The sequence below is a fragment of the Odontesthes bonariensis genome, chromosome 24 (assembly GCF_027942865.1).
Source record: "Odontesthes bonariensis isolate fOdoBon6 chromosome 24, fOdoBon6.hap1, whole genome shotgun sequence".
In the NCBI taxonomy this organism is placed as follows: Eukaryota; Metazoa; Chordata; class Actinopteri; order Atheriniformes; family Atherinopsidae; genus Odontesthes; species Odontesthes bonariensis.
This window is the reverse complement of record NC_134529.1, coordinates 3,100,713-3,120,737: the sequence shown is the minus strand read 5'-3', so window position 1 is coordinate 3,120,737 and position 20,025 is coordinate 3,100,713. Positions and strand designations below refer to the sequence as shown.

Sequence of the window (20,025 nt, the reverse complement as noted above, 5' to 3'; positions counted from 1 at the left end):
CCACAAAGCTGCTCAGATTTAACAATCCTGGAAGGTCTCCAGCTGTGTTCAGGCCCCAGAATCCATATAAACCCGTGAAAATTACAGTTTTTTTGCCTCCATGTCCCACACTGGAAAAAATGCCCCTCCAAAAATAAGTAAAACAACAAATAAAAGACGTTTTTGCTTGAAATAAGCAAAAAAATCTGCCAATGGAACTAGTGAAAATCAGCTTGTCAAGATTTCTTGAAATAAGATGTGATATTTAGGACTTTTGAGTTAAAAGTGATCTTGAAATTAGCTTAAAAACCTCTTCAAATGTCAAAAAAAGCTTGTTTCATATGATATGTGACTCAAAACAATTTGTTTTCAAGACTTTTTCATTTAAGAAGATATTCCAGATGTATTGTATTAAAACAAGTCCCTATATCTGGCTGAAATGGTGCTTGTTACGCAGTTGTGTCTAGACAAATATACTTGGTAAGACTTTGATTTTTTTGCAGTGCAACAGTCACATTTCTTTTTCCCGCAGCTGAATCAGCTACATCTCCTACAAGTTAACTTTAGGCAACAAATCTTAACCAAAAAGGTTTTCAGTTTATCTCTAAAGACCAGAAATGTCCACATCTGAGAGTCCAGAACCAGGAAAAAGCTCCAGATTACATGGACTGACGGTCTCTAACTGATGGACCAATCACAGGTCGATAAAAGGACGAATAAGAGCCCCAGGAAGGCGTTTTTGGTCATGAGAGGTACATTTTGTTTATTGATCCCCAGGTATTTAAAACAAGTCAGGAAATAAGTTACAGCCCCATGAGCATGAAACGACATCAAAGTAAGACAGACGGAGGAATATCATCTTTTATACAAGCAGCCCGCCGGCTGGCGAGCGTGGGAGTGAACATCTGGATCAGGCCTTCTTCGGGAACGCCGCGTTCACCAGCTCATACACGACGTATCCGGTTCCTGCGGGGAGAAGACGGGAGTTATCACCCAGAACTGCTCCAGAACTGCTCCTGAACCTGTTCCAAGCTCCAGAACCAGCAGAAACACACACAAACCTGCCAGTTCCTGCTTTCATTTCTGTGAAATTCTCTTATTTTTTACAGACGGAACGATGAAACCGCAGAGTTCGGACATTTTTCTGGAAGTCTAAATGTTCCCACTGCTGATGTTCTCATGGACTTATTCAATTAAGCTTTAATCATTCAGCCACCTCAAAGAGGCCTGCAGAAGGAGCACATTACACCCGATAAATGGGGTAAGAGATGCCAGATATTAACTAGGGCTGGGCGACGATTAACATGTTTAATCTAATTAATCACATGATTTCCCTGATTAATCACGATTAATCGCATTTGTACGCAGAATCCAAAAGTAGTGTATAGCTTTTAGCATTTAGCTTTATTTTAAATGTGCTGCCATATGAATGAAAGTGCCATAACATTTGTTGTGCAAACACACTTTTAACATCAGCATCTTTCTGTAGTTTTTATGTAGAAGCCTCGCTCCACTGTCTGTTTCCTTGAATGACTTGCTGCTATCAGTTGTGTGTTTTGCCTTTAAGTGATATTTTAGACTGGAACTACTACGCTGAGAAGACAATTCAACTTGGCAGTGTTTACAGATGACTTTGGTTCTGTCGACTCCGCCGTCTGGAAGAACTTTAACATGAAAATGGCCGAGTAAAAGTTCCGTACCCTTCTCCATGTTTGGTGGATCCAAAGATTACTTTCTTTTCCTGTTCCACAGCAGACAGCAGCAGACTTTTACAGAATAAAAGCCTGTGAGCAACAGACTTTTACAATAATAAAATAAATAATCAAACCTGCGTTAATGCGCGATAAAGTATTTATCGGCGTTAAATAATTAACGAGTTAACTCGCCCAGCCCTAGTATTTAAGCTTTAAAGCAGCGATGCTCCCACCGCTGTCCTGCTGGTTTTAGATGTGTCCCTGCTTCAGAATGATGCATCATCAGCTGGTTTGTGCAGATCTTTTGAAGAGATCCATTTAATCTGGATCAGATGTGCTGAAGCAGGGAAACATCTAAAACCTTTAAAGTCTTCCACAGGAGTGAAAATACTAAAGTAAAGGGGTGTAAATATGAGCCGATAAGAGTCTGAAAGGATCAGATAAAATGTGACACGAACAGTCAGAGTGGAGCACCATCAGGACGCCGCCACCACACCCCGACGGCGTGGCAGAACACGCCAGCTGCCCCGCTCTGAACTAAAACGCGTAGGTCTGTCGCGATATTCAATAAATCAATTAATCGCATGATAATTAACATTAGCGCGATCATTTTTCTGGCCATTTGCATGCTTGTTTGTTTCGTCACGTCACGAAAATTTGTTATCGTGACGGGCCTATCAATGCGTTAGCTTCAAGGTAAAAAGAAAAACAACATGGCCGACGACACAGCTTACAGATCTAACGTGTCGAGCAGCAGAGAGCCAGCGTGGTTTGTCTGATTTATGGCTGAATATTTACAATCTGAAGCTTTGGTGACACGTCTCAGAAGGTACCGAGTTTCTGATAAAAAACGCGCATCAGACCGTCCAATAAAGATTCCCTGGCCTCTAATCAAATACATCCACTCAGATGTAGACGGACGATAACAGAAAATCGACATCGAGGTTAAATAAATGTCACGATCAAACTGTTCAGAATGGAGAAACACACATAAAGCTCTTCCTAAATCTCTTCTTCAGTTAGACTTCCTGCTGCTGCTCGTTCAGATGAAGAGTTAACGTGAAACTAATCAGAATATCAGAGGTTTTATGATGCAGCTACAGGAAACATGGTTCAGTTAGGCTTCATTTACACTGCAAGTCTTGATGCCTAGATCTGAGTTTTTGCCTAAATCCGATTTTTTTTAACGTGTGGTTACACGTACTTTAATAATGTGACTCATATCTGATTCACGCGATTACACTTGCCTATTACTTAAAGCTGCAGTCTGCAGGATTTGTTGTTGTCATACGTAAAGTCCTAATTTTTGGCATTTTAAGAGTTTACATGATCTATCAGAACGCTTGAAGTTGAAAACGGTGACCTCCGTAGTCGCAAAATGCAAGAAATTAGTGATGCTCCGATCGATCGGCTGCCGATCATGATCGGCCAATAATGCCCAAAAATAGCCTGATCGGCGATCGGAAAAATATGCCGATCAAAAAGCCGATCACGTGACGTAATTACTAGCTTTTTTTTTTTTTTTTTGACGTAAATTACTAGCAACCACTTTCTAATGTGGTACGGGACGTGTGTAGAGAACCGAACAGGCAAAACCTCTACAGTGCTTCTCGACAACATGACCTCTCCTGTCTGGAATTTCTTCAAAGTGTGTCAGAAAGATGTGAAACTTACTGCGGTCACGCCATCTGTGCTTCGCGCTAGCTACACTTGAAAATCGAGTGCCCGTTTACATCGCTTCATACGGTAAAGCGTGTGAGCGGATTTATGGTGCATTCAAGTGCACCCCGTAAACTCAGTAATCTATATCGAAGTTGATTTTCATTTGTTGGAATACATACACCTGTCATTACTTGGTTGTTTTTTTTTACTACATTCTTTTTAATGATTAAAACAAAATGATAGAACAAAATTATTGAAGCATATTCAGAATCAAACTCATTTCTGCATAGTCAGATTTGAAAACTTCCTTAAAACCAAATCAAAATGTTCTCTGCCGACTCCACCAGATTCTTGTTCTACATGTCCCCAGCTACCTCTTTGGAGATTTTCAAGTTATTTCACTGCATCATTGTTTAATAATCTGATGCTGAAATCATACCCAGTGGATGATGTATATGGGCAGATTAAAATAATAATAGAAAGTAAAAAAAACAATTGTTTTCTGCAAACTCCACCAGATTCTTGTTCTACATGTCCCCAGCTACCTCTGGCAGTTTAATTTCTATAAATGGTGCACTCTCTGCTAGATGAAAGGCATGGAAATGTCCGATTCCTTCCATGATCGGCAGTGATCGGCAATCGGCAGATCATGATTTTGGTGATCGGTGATCGGTCCAAAAAATGCTGATCGGAGCATCACTACAAGAAATGCTTATTTTTTAACCGAAAAATAAAAAGTTATTTAACTTCCTGACCCGCCCCTTCAAAACACATGAGAACTCGTGCACGTCTACGTGCACGCCAGATGCGCCTACACGACTCCTCATTCATCAACTCACCTGTCATTTGCGATCATGGAAGACACAGTAAGTAGACTAGCCCGTAATGAAGTTCAATAGTCCAGATAAATAAGCGTGGGGACGAGCCTACCTTGTGTCGCGCGTGCACAATCGGTGATTGACAGGCAGCAGAGCCCAGCTCGTAACCTGATTGGTTACCTTTTACCGGTCCGGTCTGCAATTTTGTAAACAAACCTGCTGGCTTTGGAGGGACCTAGCGGGACATATAGGGGACCTAGAGAACTCTTTTTTTTTGTATTGGGGTATTTAATGTACTACTTTCAGAATCCCCGGACAGTTCCAGGCATTATGCTTGAAAAAGAGTTGCAGACTGCAGCTTTAAGTGTTTCCCAAACTCTGCTGCTGAGGCAAATGGACGACGTTGACACAGGTGTGATGCTAGTGTTGCGGTACATGAGAAGTTCGCCCAACATTGGCAGGATTTTAAGGCAGAGGAGGAGGAAAAGGGCCATTATATAAGACGGGTCACTTCCTCAACTGTCCACTGCGCCTCGTTGGTTTTGACCTCCGACGACGTGTTTCTTGTAATGTTTATGCGTCTCGCATTCACTACCTTACCATGTGCGCCAAAAAATCTAAATCGTCGCATATTTAAAGACGTGTGGAACGCGATGTTTAAGAATATCCGATCTGCCTGTTTACACGGCGGTCGCTTTGTCACATATCCGATTCGTATCTGATAAATTTCCACATATGAAGGAGGCCTGTATCCGATCTCAAAATATCCGAATGCATGCGTCCTCGTCCTATTTACATGGTCAAAAAACATCTGTGTCGCATGAGAGCAAAAAAAAAAAAAATCAGGATTGAGTAACATTTAACTGACAGTGTAAATGTAGCCTTAGAGCAGGAAGAAGGATGTTCTCACCCAGGACGGTGAGCGCCATGGTCGTCCTGTACAGCAGGGCGTCGGCGCTGCCTCCCTTTAGATGAACCGGCATCCCGTTGTCCTCCTGCGACACCATGGAAACGTTAGCGGAGCAACAACAGAAACACACGGCTGATAAATCATTTCCCAAACAAACTGTTTAGAGCTCAAACCTCTTCAGAGCAGCAGCTGCTGGGACTCACGTCTGCCGGGGAGTTCCAGCAGTTCTGACAGCAAACAGTTATTTTTAATCATTTTAATCGTGAGAAGGAATTTTCTGCTGGAATCTTTCCTTCCACTTCTCTCCTCAGACTCAGGGCGAAGCGACCGACAGGACGGGTGTAGTTTTTGGCCGTTATAAAAGCATATTCCAGCGGTCACCGCCAGCAAACCAGAGAACAAACCAACCATAAAACCCGTCCGTTTGGTCTACAAAAAGAGCCGTTTAAATCAGCCGCATGTACAAGTTAAAAACACCAGCTGCGGTTTATCTTTAACGGTGTTGTGGGTAACGTGTCAGAGTACTCGAATTACTTTTATCAAGTAATGTAACGCGTTAGTTTCGTGCGTTCGGTAATCAGTAACTTAATTATTCTTTTTTTTTTTTTTTTAAAGTAATCGGTTAAAATCCCGACTGCATCCTGCTTATTGTCAGACGGTTCTGTGCCACCTGTGCATGTGTCTGCTGCTGACCTGCATCACCTGTGTGAGTGTGTGGCAAGATGTGTAATGCCTTGTGTACACCAAGAGCGACCTACGCTACCTGAGCGCCGGAAATCATTATTTCTCTTTGGAGGGTGAGCGAACTGGGCAACCAGAGCAGATTCCAGCAATCAAACTCAAGCTAACTTTATGGTAATGAGCTATGACGCGGTTCGGCGACAACCAATGACAATCCACAGATTGTAGGGGTCCGACAATCCGCGGGGTTCGCGGAAACAGACGTGTAAACTTTGGTTCCCAGTTCCTACGTCCTTTAAACATGGCTACTGAAAAATGAATCGCCGCGGTGTCCGCCCACCAGATACTGTACAACCCCACGCATACCTTTCTCACTGCATTTAAGTTTTATTTTGGATTTTATTTCGAATTTAGTTTATTTCACAGCTGCCTCTGCTATTCCTGCTCTTCTCAGGTGTACCTAATGTAGTTTTACATCATTTGTAACGTGATGTATATCTTGTATAACAAATTGTAAATAACAACACGTTTATTCGTGTCCCTGCCCTCTCTTTCCACCTTTGTTTGGGGTTGCTGCACAGCCGCGGGGCCTTTAAAAATTTAACATTCTAAATGTGACGTCACGAGTGAACAAAGCTACCAAAGCAAGTTCTCAAGCGAAGCTTCTCCAGCTACCAGGCAGCGTAGGTCGCTCTTGGTGTACACGCAGCGAGAGGTCAGCGTTTTCATCGTGGAAGGACGCACATTATTTTCAATTCACCAACAAAAAGGACAAGAACAACATGACGGTAAAGTGCGTGTGTCTCTGTGTTGGTGAAAAGCTTCTGTCCACCTCAAATTCCACTTCGAATTTTAAAAAAAAAGTAAAATCTTGCATTGAAGCCCCACTCTGTCTTCTTCTGCTACGTTTCAGTCGCTACTTTGAAGAGTAAATGGAAGTGGACGAAGGTAAAGCGAGTTCAGGCCTGTGATTCTTGAATAGTATTTTCATAGTTCAGCATTTTTTAGTTAGATCGTTGATTGGTGGTTAGTTTATAAAAGGATCTGAATCTGCAACCTGTTTAACCTCAGATTCGGTTTTAAATGCACTTTCAAACTAATTGATAGACTTGGTTTTTGTGGTGTTGTCTTTTTGTTTGTTTTATTTATATATTTAACTAACTCTTGGGATTTATTTGTTTGGTTTCAGTTTTTCTTATAATCTGATACACAGCTCTACGGTCTAAGAGGTTGCTCGGTTTCTTGATTATTTTATTTAATATTTTATTTAATTGTTTAAAGAAACCCAGATGTTGATGTCCCAACATACCATGTACATTTCTGTTACATCCCTCTGTTCTTTTTATTTTAATAAAAAAAAGAAAATGGAAAAAATAAATAAATAAATGCACTTTCATAACTGCATCACATCGGCTGCCTGGGCTGGGTACCAAATGTTCTGTGATTTAAAAATAATAATAATCATAATAAAATGCTATGTGGCATATAACTGACTGACTTTCTTGTTATTGTTATAAACAGCTTTTAGTTTTCGGTAACGCAGGAGTACTCTAACGCGTTACTTTTATTAATAGGCAACGCTGTAACGTACCTGATTACTTTTAATTGATAGTAACGTTGTAACCTAATTAACTGCTTTCCAAAGTAACTACACCCAACACTGATCTTTAATCTGAAATGAAACTGGATGAATGACTCAAGTCGAGACTTTTAGACGATATCAGCTTACCTCGATCTCACATGGTTTCATAAAATTAAATGAATAGATGTATGAAGGCGGCTCAAAGCAGAAGGTTTGGGCACCTCCCATCGCCTCTGCTGGTAGCTAGTTCAGTTCTTATTACACTCAATCAGGACCACTTGTGCTGCATTTCTGTTCTCATGTGTCTATGCATGAAATCTGCACGATATCTTTGAACTTATCTGGACTGTTGCTTGTTTTTAAATTATATTATTTGTTTCTCTTTATATTCTTTTATGTATTTTTAATGCTTCTTCCACTCCCTGCTGCAATGCTTTTATTTTATGTGAAGCACTTTGAATTGTTTTGTACATGAAATGTGCTACAAATAAATTTGATTTGATGAAACAAAGACTTTCAAACCCCGGGACGGAAACTATTCCAATATTTCCGCTTCAAACTGATCGAAACCGACTCACAAAGCAAATATGTTGCGACATCTTCAGATGTTGTGGTGTTAGTTTACCTGAAACGCCTTCTGCTTCTTCGGGACTTTGTTCTCTACCTGCCGGCGGGCAGAACTGCAGATGCTCCGTCGCGCCACCTGCTGGAGCGACTGGAAACGGCAACAAACGAGCAAAAGTCACGTACACAAAGAGAAACTCCAGCGGTTTTCATTAAATATACAACCCCGCAACCTTTCACACATATAACACAGCAAGCTAAAGGCGAGGACGTAGTAGTAAAAAAGCGCCAAGACGCCTAGCTTAGGCTAACTTTAACGGCGGGGTCCAGGCGACACCCGGCTTGACCCTAGCTAACCGTAGCTAACTGAAACAGTCACGTTTCTGTACACCAACCACTGATTTTCCAAAACATTCGCCAGAATCACTAGTTAAACCACGACGCCTCGATGAGTATTCGCAATAAAAGCAGGAAATTCACTTACAATCATGTGTCTGTACATCTTTGCTGCTCCGTTTCTAGCTGTGGATCTGCGGCACAAGGACACCGGAAGAATCTGTTTCCGCCTTCGGCTTCTTCATGTGCATTTCTGGGGTAGACTTCATGAATCCCGCCCGCTCTGCTGCCCCCTGCAGGAGCCTCTCAGTAACAGCATGGTGAACAATTAACGTTAACCGTAAAAAGTAATCATCCTGATAATCCCAGATAATTCTAAATATATATAATTATGTATATATAAAATAAAAATGTTTTTTTTATTTTTATTAATTATAATACAAATCTGCATAAGATTGAGACCAATGACACAGCAAAAAGGTTCCGGTTTCACATCTCAGCTGAGGACTTTCTGTAAGCTGTTTGCATGTTTTATCCCACAGTCCAACAACATGCATGTTAGATTAAACAGTTATTCTAAACTGACCAACACTGATTTCTAAAAAAAAAAAAAAAAACTGAAATTAGCTTAACCCTTGTGTGGTCTTAACATTGTGTTTACTCCCCTTGTCCTACCAAAGCCCCAAAACAAAGCAACTTAATTGAATTTTAAATCCAAAATCTATTTGGTATGATGGAACCACCTGTTATTTATCTATTCAACTCAATTCAATACATTTTTTATCATGTAGTTTTTGTTACACAATACAAAAAGACAATTACCAGTTTTCAGGATTACACTTTTTTTTTCTTTTTTTAACCACAAACCAACTGTCAGTTGGACCAACAGTTTTCTTGTTTTCTCAGTTTTCTTTTACATAATAAAGGTTTATTATTGCTATTATATAAATGTGAAGTAATTACTTCTGAATTAATTATATTGAAAGGGAAAAAAACTGAACTTTTTTCTGCTGTTTAAATGTTTTTATAATTCACGGGTCAAAAATGACCCATAAGACAATCTTTGTACCCTAGTGGTGTACAGCCCACATGGAAACATGAACAAAAATAAAGTATGACTTTTTCTAATGATGGGGTCCCTTTAGGAAAAGTCATAACATTTCAAGTTGGAAAAAGATAGTTTAAGGTATTTTTTCTACAGCTACACATGGTGGTGGCTCACTTTGGACCCGCAAGACAAAAAGAAGGGTTAAACTCACAATCATTTAGTGGTCTTTGACTTTTAATGGACACGTACATATTTTAATAGTTAATATATTTAATTATCTTCCTGTCTCGTGATCAGTTCAGCCTGTTTTTGTGAATACTGAATGCAAATAAATGCAAAGTAATTATTTAAATGTTGTCTTGTTGCTTGGGGAATAAACTTGAATACTGAAACTATTTACAGTTTAATTCCTTAGCTAAAGCAACATCTTTAGGAACCTTTTTTTAAAATAAATTCATTTAGTTTAACTCAGAAAAAAAGTCTCAAAAGTTAATAAATGACTTTTATTCGGCACATGTCAACATGCAACATCTATTCAACAAGCACATGAAGGGAACTTTCAGCTCAGAACCAGCTGGAGATGTCAGAATGTGCGTGTAAAACGAAGGTAAAATCAGTGAAAAGCATGAATTCACGTGTTTAATCACACTGCGTTACTGCTCTACCATGCGGTGGTGTTAGTTATCATCATGTGCAAACGACCACAGAACGACGTCGCCACAGGCGAGGCGTGACGTGCAAATACAGGCTCGTAAAACTCTGACATAAATACAAAAAATAAAAAATGTTATCTGTGCGATGAGGAACTCTCTGGTTTTAAAAAGTGCTACGAGTTCAGTTTGAAAGCAGGAAAAATGTCGTCAACAAAACGAGGCACGAAGATGAGCTGCTGGAGCGGCTCGGTGATCCCGTCGGGCGGTCCGGCTCGCCTGCACGGCCCCAGAGATCCTGCAGGATCACAGCTTCTACGTCTGAGCAGCTCTCTGAAAGCAGCCATCGCCAATCCTGAAAAGAAATCCCAACTTTCTGTGTTCTCTGAGGCTATATTCATCCCTCTTTTCTTTTATACAGACCAATTATAGCTACAAGGCCTATTTATTGATCTATAAAATGGTTTCCCAATCTGGTTCCCCTCTCGTTTTGTATGTGGGTGTCAGATTTTAAAAAAAGTAATTCTAGAAGTCTGTTGTTAGCTTAAAGCTACGTTAGCTTGTGTTTCTTGTTCAAACCGTGTCTGACTGCAAACATCTGTATGCCTTTCAATATCTTGCAACCACATACAAGCAAATAAATTAGGATCCAAGTGGAAAAATCCCACAATTTTTCCTTAAATATGAGGAAAAAAATCCTAAATTCAATGAATTCATTCAATTAATCTTCACAAAGGAGTTGGAAACACCTGATTATGTCCCTCAGCTGGTTAGCTCAGCTTCACAGACGGCTAACAAACATCAAACATCCGTGCACCAGCATCTCTAAAGATAGTAACGATTGATTAACGATCAATTGTCATTCGCCATGGCTGCTTTACCCAATAATAAGTTGTTTCAAACTAATCTGACTGGCAGGACCTTCTCAGTGCAGCGCAGGCGAGCCGGGCTCCGGCTCCGGCTCTCAGTTGGAGATGTCGGCGCCGTTGTTGCGGCTGCCGTATTTGTGGTGGATGATCAGCAGGACGACGCCCAGGAAGAAACACACGGAGCCCACGGTGATGTAGGCGATGCCCAGGAACGGGTTCTTGCCTCCCATCCAGGAGATGGTGCTCAGGATCATCCTCTTCCTGCCCTCAAAGCTGCGCACGGGATAATCTGGGTTTGACTGGTTGAAGAGGAAACCGACCAATGGGAAGCCAGAGTTACAGACACAATGTCAACATCGAGTCTATAGTTTAACGGAACAGAAAAACCCCCCTTTATTAATCTTCATATGACATTAGATTCAGTTATCTTGTTGCTTTTAAGCTCTTCTGTTATTTTCAGTGTAACTTTTGATGAATACAATGGCTGTATTCAAAACCGCATACTTCTCCTGCTACTCCTACTACTCATACTAAGTTCTTGAGTTAGTATGCGAGTTTGAATAAGCGAGAAGTTCCCGGATGCATACTAGATTCTCTGAAATGTTGGGTATGCATCATGAGGTAACTACTCATACTCAAACTACCCAAGATGCAACGTAACGTGACGTCGCCGATCGTCATTTCCTGTCAAAACGGCAGTTTCAAGCTAGCTACAACGAGGGTAGGTTCACTTCCTGTTTTCAAAACAAAAGCACCAATTGTATGGTAATGGCTTTCCCTATGATAAAAGGCAACGGGTATTTTATTTTGTGAAAATAACCGGAAGTGCGTTGCTCACTGCGGCTAGCTTTAGTAGCGCCGAATTCGTGGGAACAAAATGGTAAACAGCCGGTATTTTGTCAGGTTTTCAACACGTTGGGGATCTAAACGACTACTTTCTCTCCTGAAAATGTTTCAAATGTTGCTAAAGTTTACAGAGTTTAGAGCCTAAGGGAAATCAGCTTCAGGCCGGCTGATTTCGGCTCGGGCAGGAGCGAAATGCATTGTGGGTAAACGCTCTGCATACTGTCTGATCGATGAGTATGTAGTATGCAGTATGTAGTATGGAAGTGTGTAGTATGTAGTATGCGGTATGCGGTATGCAGTATGTAGTATGCAGTATGCAGTATGCAGTATGTAGCATATAGTATATAGTATGCAGTATGCAGTATGTGGTATGCAGTATGTAGTATGTAGTATGCAGTATGTAGTATGCAGTATGTAGTATGCAGTATGCAGTATGTAGTATGCAGTATGTAGTATGCAGTATGTAGCATATAGTATATAGTATGCAGTATGCAGCATGCAGTATGCAGTATGTGGTATGCAGTATGTAGTATGTAGTATGCAGTATGTAGTATGCAGTATGTAGTATGCAGTATGCAGTATGTAGTATGCAGTATGTAGTATGCAGTATGTAGTATGTAGTATGCGGTATGTGGTATGTGGTATGTAGTATGCAGTATGCAGTATGTAGTATGCGGTATGCAGTATGTAGTATGTAGTATGCGGTATGCGGTATGTGGTATGCAGTATGCGGTATGCAGTATGCAGTATGTAGTATGCGGTATGTAGTATGTAGTATGCGGTATGTAGTATGCAGTATGTAGTATGTAGTATGCGGTATGTAGTATGTGGTATGTAGTATGCGGTATGTGGTATGCAGTATGCGGTATGTAGTATGCGGTATGCGGTATGCAGTATGTAGTATGCGGTATGTAGTATGTAGTATGCAGTATGTGGTATGCGGTATGTAGTATGCAGTATGCAGTATGCAGTATGTAGTATGTAGTATGCAGTATGTAGTATGTGGTATGTAGTATGTAGTATGCGGTATGTAGTATGTGGTATGTAGTATGTAGTATGCGGTATGTGGTATGTAGTATGTGGTATGCGGTATGCAGTATGCAGTATGTAGTATGCGGTATGCGGTATGCGGTATGCAGTATGCAGTATGTAGTATGTAGTATGCGGTATGCGGTATGCAGTATGTAGTATGTAGTATGCAGTATGTAGTATGCAGTATGTAGTATGCAGTACGCGGTATGTGGTATGCGGTATGTGGTATGCAGTATGTAGTATGTAGTATGCAGTATGCAGTATGTAGTATGCAGTATGCAGTATGCAGTATGTAGTATGCAGTATGCATTATGTAGTATGCAGTATGTAGTATGCAGTATGCAGTATGCAGTATGTAGTATGCAGTATGTAGTATGTAGTATGCAGTATGCATTATGTAGTATGCAGTATGTAGTATGCAGTATGTAGTATGCAGTATGCAGTATGCAGTATGCAGTATGTAGTATGCAGTATGTAGTATGTAGTATGCAGTATGTAGTATGCAGTATGCAGTATGCAGTATGCAGTATGTAGTATGCAGTTTCGAACACAGCCAGAAAGATTTTAGCGACTTTAATTGTATTTAATCTGCTCTAAGCTGCCTCCCTGGCTTTAATTTGGGCTACAGATAGTAAGAGGAGCCTTTCAGGTCCCTTAACTGTCTGTTGTGTTGTGGTCTTCATCAGCGTTTGTCCGGTGTGGACAGATCAGAGTGAGTTTAAGGATACTGTAAACCACCTCCAGGCTGTAGTTCCCTCTGGGCAGAGTGGGCACCATGTTGTTCCTTTTCTGGATGATGCGATACAGTTTGCGGAACGTGGGCAGGGCGGCGGTCCTCATCCACACGATGAAGTCCTCGTTGATGAAGCCGTTGTTCTCCGGGTCGGAGTCCAGCTCAAACACGGGCCGGTGCCAGTTCACCGGCTTCGTTGTCCCTGAAGGAGAAGGAAACCATGTTAACGGGGTCTGATGAACTCGGCCGCCACAGATGGAGGCGAGCGGGAGAAGCCACGGACGCTACCTTGGAAAACACTGGTGAGGTTTGGGTTGTTGCCCCCGGGGTTCCTGAACTTCACGTGCTTGTCTGTCCACCAGGCGATTCCTGTGGCTGTGAGAGGAATGTGGACCTTTGTGCCGTTGGGGTCGTTGTAGAAAAGTTCCAAAGAGTCTGCGAGAAAAGCAGCTGGTTGATCAGCGAGGATTCCCTAAACCTGAACTCTGATTAGAGTTCAAGCTTTAAGACAGAGTCGGTCGTTTTCTCAATGATAACCAGAGGTGGGTAGTAACCAGTTACTTTTACTTGAGTAAGTTTTTGAAAACATTATACTTCTAGGAGTAGTTTTAAATCTCTATACTTTTTCCTTTTGCTTGAGTAGATGTGTGCAGCAGAAACTGTCCTCTTACTCCACTACATTAGGCTACAATGAGCTGGTTACTTTTCTTCTTACCTCTTTGGTATTCTACGCCTCATTATTTTTATCCCCCCGCGTACGCCTCATTTTAATGTTTTATTCTGACAGAGAGAGAGACTTCCGCCAAAGGCTCTACCACCTGACTGTGTTCCACCAATCAGACGCAGCCGTGCAGGCTGGTCACGTGACCGTACTCGATCTCAGCGGCGGGACGGGTTAGCTTTAGCATTAGCAGTCGTAGCAAACAAACAAAGAAACAGATGAAAAATGTCAGAACCAACGGTGGGAAATGAAGACGCAGACGAGGCCTCATACTGAAAGCATGTTTACCTTACAAAGAGTGAGAAACAGCAGCTACATTATGTGTCTTCTGTGGCAACCAAAACAAACGCACATTTCAGCAGAAACTCAACATCTAACTTGAGGAAACATGTAGCGGTAAGTTTCCTAAACTCGTTTTTCCCCCATGGATAGGTGAATGTTTGTTTTTTAGGTTACATATGGGTTACATATGTTTTAAACATTTCCTAAGTCTCTTTTATTTTTTATTGAAGTACCTGGATTATTTTAATTTAAGCTATTTTGTAATTAATTAATTCATTTTAATATATTTTATCAATTGGATGAACTCTAATTGGCCTAAAGATGATTATTTAGTATTTTTGTCTGTCTGATTGAATGCTTGTGTTAACAAATAAATCAGACGTTACTCAACAGTTACTCAGTACTTGAGTAGTTTTTTCACCTTTTTTACTCTTACTCAAGTCATTATTTGGATGATGAATTTTTACTTTTACTTATATTATTCTGAAGTAACAGTACTTTTACTTGAGTACAGTTTGTGGCTGCTCTACCCACCTCTGCTGATAACTGATCCTGTAACAGCTGTTGCTGGTGCTGTACGAGGGCCGAATGTGCCTTTGGAAACCACTCAGATCACATGAGAGATAAACCTTAAGTTACACTTCTGTATTCACCTTCGTAGCTAAAAAAAATTGATAATATTCTTCAGCAAACAGCTGCAGACAGAAGAAGAACTGCTCACCGTTGAACATGCTGTTGGCGATGGCCCCACACGGTGCGATCGGCTTGTTGTTGCGGGATGCATATGGCTCGCACTCCTTGCTGGGCTCCTGTGTCGGAGGACGACGAAAAGGAGACGAGATAAATGGCACCGAGCTGCAACAAGCCCGCTTCTTAACAAAAACACACTGAACTTCCCGGCCTGACTCACAACAGCAGTCGCAAAGAAAACCGATGAAGACGCAGTAAATTCGTTCTCAACTGTCTGACAAGTTAGAGTAAATTTCCTTCTTTGAATTGATTTGAAATGATGAAATAAGGAGCAGTTATTAACAGCCATCTATAGCAGAGATACTCACTGTGCGGCTCCTCAAGCTTTAATTGGCGGCTCGCACTCACATAGTAGCTTATAGCAATATGCTAACAATAACAATACATTTTTTCAAATAACACACAGCGAAAACTGCACAGTCTTAAGTATTTTTATTAAGTTTGTGTTTTTGTAGTATTAACTATTTTTTATTAAGTATTAATTAAGGCTTAATGGTGTTTCCTAAAGGGGGCACACTGTTAAACCTGGCAACGCAGCCCGCTTAAACCACAGAGCACGCTAGCTCCTTTAGCCAGCGCGAGATGCAGGCACAATGGATCGGTTTTTAATTAAAAAAGGGCAAAAACCAGCACAGAAACCAAACTAAAATCAAAAACAGTGATTTTTCATGCAGTGGTCAATTTTTAGATTTTGGGCCAGTCTACTCCTTCAATATGTGTTATTTCAAAACATAAATTAAAATGTTTATTTCATCACATTTTGTTTATTCGCGGCAGTACGTTTTGCCCAAATTTACCAAAATGAATTCCCCTATTTAAATCTTTAAATGCCGTTTTCTCAAAATCATTTTTTGGTATTTTTCCAGTATCAATTTCTCAGTCTATGGAGCACCTACTAACACCAAACCTTCCAGTTATACACTTAGCAGTATTCTGAAGATATTTACAGAAGGATTTGTTGATAAATCATTCCTGACCTGATTTATGTGACATTATAATAAGAAAAATATGGCAAAAATTGATGTTTTTTAGGCTATGGACAGTATATTTTGATTTCCTAGGAAATGAAAGCAGATATCCTGAAATCCCTCTGTAATTTTCTTTTCATTTTGTGTGTAAACAAAATGAACAAAGAATTTTGCACCTGGCTTTATCACATGTTCAGATCTATCGGAAATATATGCAAATGTGCGCATATTTAATGAGATAATGCATAATTTGCATAATTAAACATACAAATTTCTTTTTTTTCATACTTGTATAAGTAATCAACTGATGAAGTTTCATGGTGATATCTGTTATTTTAAAGTATTACCCTATTCACCTGTAGCGTCTCGCCTTAAAGAAACAAAATACTGAGGAAACTCTGGAAAATACCTTGAGTGATTCCATGTCTCCGTTCAGCTGGCTGTCGTCTCTCGACTTGACGTAACGACGGTGGTTTTGATAGAAGTTGGAGAGGCCGTAATACATGAAGACATTGCTCTGTGTATTCAGAAGGAAAATGACTGTTAACTGCCTGCCTGGCTGGATTCTGGATTCTGGATGTATGCAGATGTAAAATGTGACTCTGACCTCGTAAGACTGGTCCAGGTAAAAGGGTATTGTGCACGTGCAAGGCCTGGTGCTGTTCCAGCTGAAGTTCTGGGAGCAGTTGAAGCAAGGACTGGACATGTCAACTCCCGTGTAATCGATCTGAAAACCACGACCGAACCCATAAATTCTCAAACTACCATACGGACTGATTGTAGTGGCTGTTCGTCCTCTTGTGTAGATCAGGGGTTCTTAACCTTTTTGACCTTGAGGCCCAATTTTTATAGTACAAAGTGGCCCGGGGTCCATTAAATATTTACACTGTATAGGTTTAATTGACCAAAAACCTAGTCAAATAAAATGACATAATAAAATGGGATCATCACAAAGACTTTTATTAGACATGTGTATGTAAACCTGCACACACATCAAGCCACTGAACAGGCTGATAATTCCTGGCACAAATCAAGCCGGGACAAGAAACTTTTTTAAAGGATCAAGTCAGGCTTTTTAATTAAAAAAGGACCAATATTTAGATTTTACTTATAATAAAAAAATATATATTAAATATATATAAATCAATAAAAGGGTGACAAAATAAATACATAAAAAAATTAATATTTTTATAAATTGAATAAATTGATTTAATTTAGTTTATTATGGTTTTGACATCTTTTTTTGTTTTGATTATCTACACCAGTGATTCTTAACCATAGGGCCGCGGCCCAAACTTGGGCTTCAGTTTCATTTGCACTTTATTTCAATTTTATTTACAAACGGCCACTGAGACACCTGGGGAGTGAATTTACGCAGGTAAATTGAGTCCATTGTCCAGGCAAAAAATTTGCTTTCTTTCGGTTTATTTCTCCAACCACAAGCAAACAAATAAAGAACAATGGGCCTTTGCTGCCTCTCTTGCCCTGGTAAAAAACTATTAGCCCTCCCAGGTGCCTGCTCACCTAAATAAACTCTCCCAGTGCGCCCCAGCTAACCCGTGCTTTCAAAATAAAAGCATAATTAAATACCCAAAATAACTCAAACAATACTAAATATCATAAACAACCAAAAAAGGTGTATTATCCAAACTAAACCCCCAAAAGATAACTAAATAATAAGTGAGCCAAATATACAAAATAACAAATAGCTCCTACACTGATAGTTAATTACAGAGCGATGCCATCAGGAGGGTATGTTAGTGCTCCTCAGACACTGCAGCACGACAAGAAGCCCATTTCAAAAAATGGAAAGTATGTAGAGATGGATAGAAATTAATGCTTACTTTGAGGAAAATGTTTGCCGAATTATTCACTGGAGCACAACCTTTCAAATTATGTTCATGTCATACAATAGAAGATTTTTTAAAAATGCCACGATGAGGGGTCACTGATGAATTCAAGATTTTCTTAATGGACGCTGGCTGCAGCAGCCCGAGTCCACGGGCCAGCTCCACCTCAGTAACTATGTTACTGTAACTGTTTAACTGTGTGTTACTGGATGGACAAAGTGGTTTCCTCCGTGTTTTACATCGTCATGAGCATTACTCACAATCAGGGGCGAGTTTAGGATCTGGTCTTTAGGGGGGCCCAGCCCCCAGTGCTCACAGAGGCACATTATTTCTCACTAATTGAGGCAAACTAGTACATTTATAAAATTTTGGAGACATATTAGTTTCGCTTTGAGTAGGGTTTTCCCCTACAACATTCAATTTTGACCTCAAAAGACCATTTCAAAAGACTTGTGGCTTGACAGGGATAACAGAGAGCCTGAGACAAATATTGAAGATAACTTGACATTTATTTTGGGAGTAAAGAATTAAAACAAAAACAAAAGCCATCACTCTGTATAATAACAGTTAATCATTGTTCTGCACTAATTGTCAATATGGTCATCTCAATCTTGCACATTGTTGCAATTTTGCTGTACATATATTTTTATTTATTTTTATTCTTATTTTTATTTTCATTTTACTTGTCTGTATGCTGCAACTGCAACTGCGAAGTAATTTCCTGGCCGGGATGAATAAAGTACTTCTATTCTATTTTAGAAAATAAATAAAATGGTCACTAAAATAATGCATCCTTGAGCAAAAAAAAAAAAGTGTTTTTGCATAATATAATATTTTAAAATATTTTCTTTTCTGCCTTTTCGTTACTTTTATTGATTGATTTAATTTAGTGTTTTTTGTATATTTCCTTTCCTCTCCTGCACATTCTTTTGGCCTTTGTATTGATAAATGTATTTTCTTGTTTTATCATTGTGCATATTTAAATAAATAACAAAATAAAAAATAAAATAAAATAAATGTGCTGAGCCAGGGGGGTGCCGAGCTATCTCACGGTGGTGCCTTGGCACCACTAAAAAATACCCTAGCCTCGCCCCTGCTCACAACGTTACCTCGAACTCCTTGATGTTGTTGGACGTCACGAACAAGCCGATGCCGATGGGGATGAAGATCAGGCCGATGATGAAGAAGGCTGGCAGGACGGTGCCCGCGGTGAGGATGGGCTGCCACGCCGGGAGTCTCTGCTGTTTGAAGGCGGTGTTTTCGGGCTTCTTGCTCTGCAGGGTCCCGCCGCCGGCCCCGGACACGGTGATGTGCCCGTCCTCGTCTTTGGCGGTGTAGCTGGACGCCATCATGGTCGCTGCTCGGAGCTGACGGTTACAAAGTTGGTAGCGACCGTTAAGCGACCGTTGAAGCGAGCCAACGGGCAGTTGTTTCTTGATGCGAGTTGTCTTCTTCTTCTTCTTCTTCTTGTAATTTATTGGTGGTTAGCATCCGTAATGTTGCATTACCGCCACCAACGGTACAATTATGTAACTGCGGGTGTGGAGCGTCGACGAAGGAGTGACAAAATCAAATTAAAAAAAACATTTAATTAAAAAAAATTAAAAATAAATAGACAAATAAATAAAAAATTCACTAAATAAAAAATAAACTAAATCCTTTCAAAAAGTCCTGTAGTCTTTAAGAAATTAAACACAAATCTCCAAGCTGAAGGCACACAATCTCATTTAACTTAAACCATTATTTTTAAATACTAATTTGCTCTCTCTCTCTCGATTTCGTTTTTTTTATTGGCGGTTGGCAAACAACTTAAAGAAGCATTACCGCCACCAACTGGTAAGGAGTGTGAATCACATGACAATTATATATACCTATATTTACCTATATATACCTAAATTTAAATATATATTTATATACTTATATTGTATATATATACACCCATACACTCATACACCCATATCCACATATATACCCTTATATCTACATATGCCTACACTTTTACATAGTCCCTACTCATATACACTCATTTATATACTTTATATATACTAAA

At 40.1% G+C, this 20,025-nt stretch overlaps 2 protein-coding genes across 2 annotated transcripts; both read right to left on the bottom strand.

Moving 5' to 3' along the window:
* Positions 1-715: 715 nt before the first annotated feature.
* cox7a2b (cytochrome c oxidase subunit 7A2b) lies at positions 716-8,483 on the bottom strand. The gene is made up of 4 exons (XM_075459402.1): positions 8,375-8,483; positions 7,952-8,041; positions 5,064-5,148; positions 716-945 (listed from the first exon to the last, which is right to left on the bottom strand). The coding sequence occupies exons 1-4, from the start codon at positions 8,390-8,392 to the stop codon at positions 890-892; spliced, it is 249 nt and encodes an 82-aa protein (XP_075315517.1). The 5' UTR covers positions 8,393-8,483; the 3' UTR covers positions 716-889.
* Positions 8,484-9,762: 1,279 nt separating this feature from the next.
* Positions 9,763-19,435, bottom strand: LOC142374811 (cell cycle control protein 50A-like). The gene is made up of 7 exons (XM_075458640.1): positions 19,085-19,435; positions 16,733-16,852; positions 16,535-16,642; positions 15,129-15,216; positions 13,693-13,839; positions 13,400-13,606; positions 9,763-11,082 (listed from the first exon to the last, which is right to left on the bottom strand). The coding sequence occupies exons 1-7, from the start codon at positions 19,325-19,327 to the stop codon at positions 10,889-10,891; spliced, it is 1,107 nt and encodes a 368-aa protein (XP_075314755.1). The 5' UTR covers positions 19,328-19,435; the 3' UTR covers positions 9,763-10,888.
* Between the last annotated feature and the right edge of the window lie 590 nt (positions 19,436-20,025).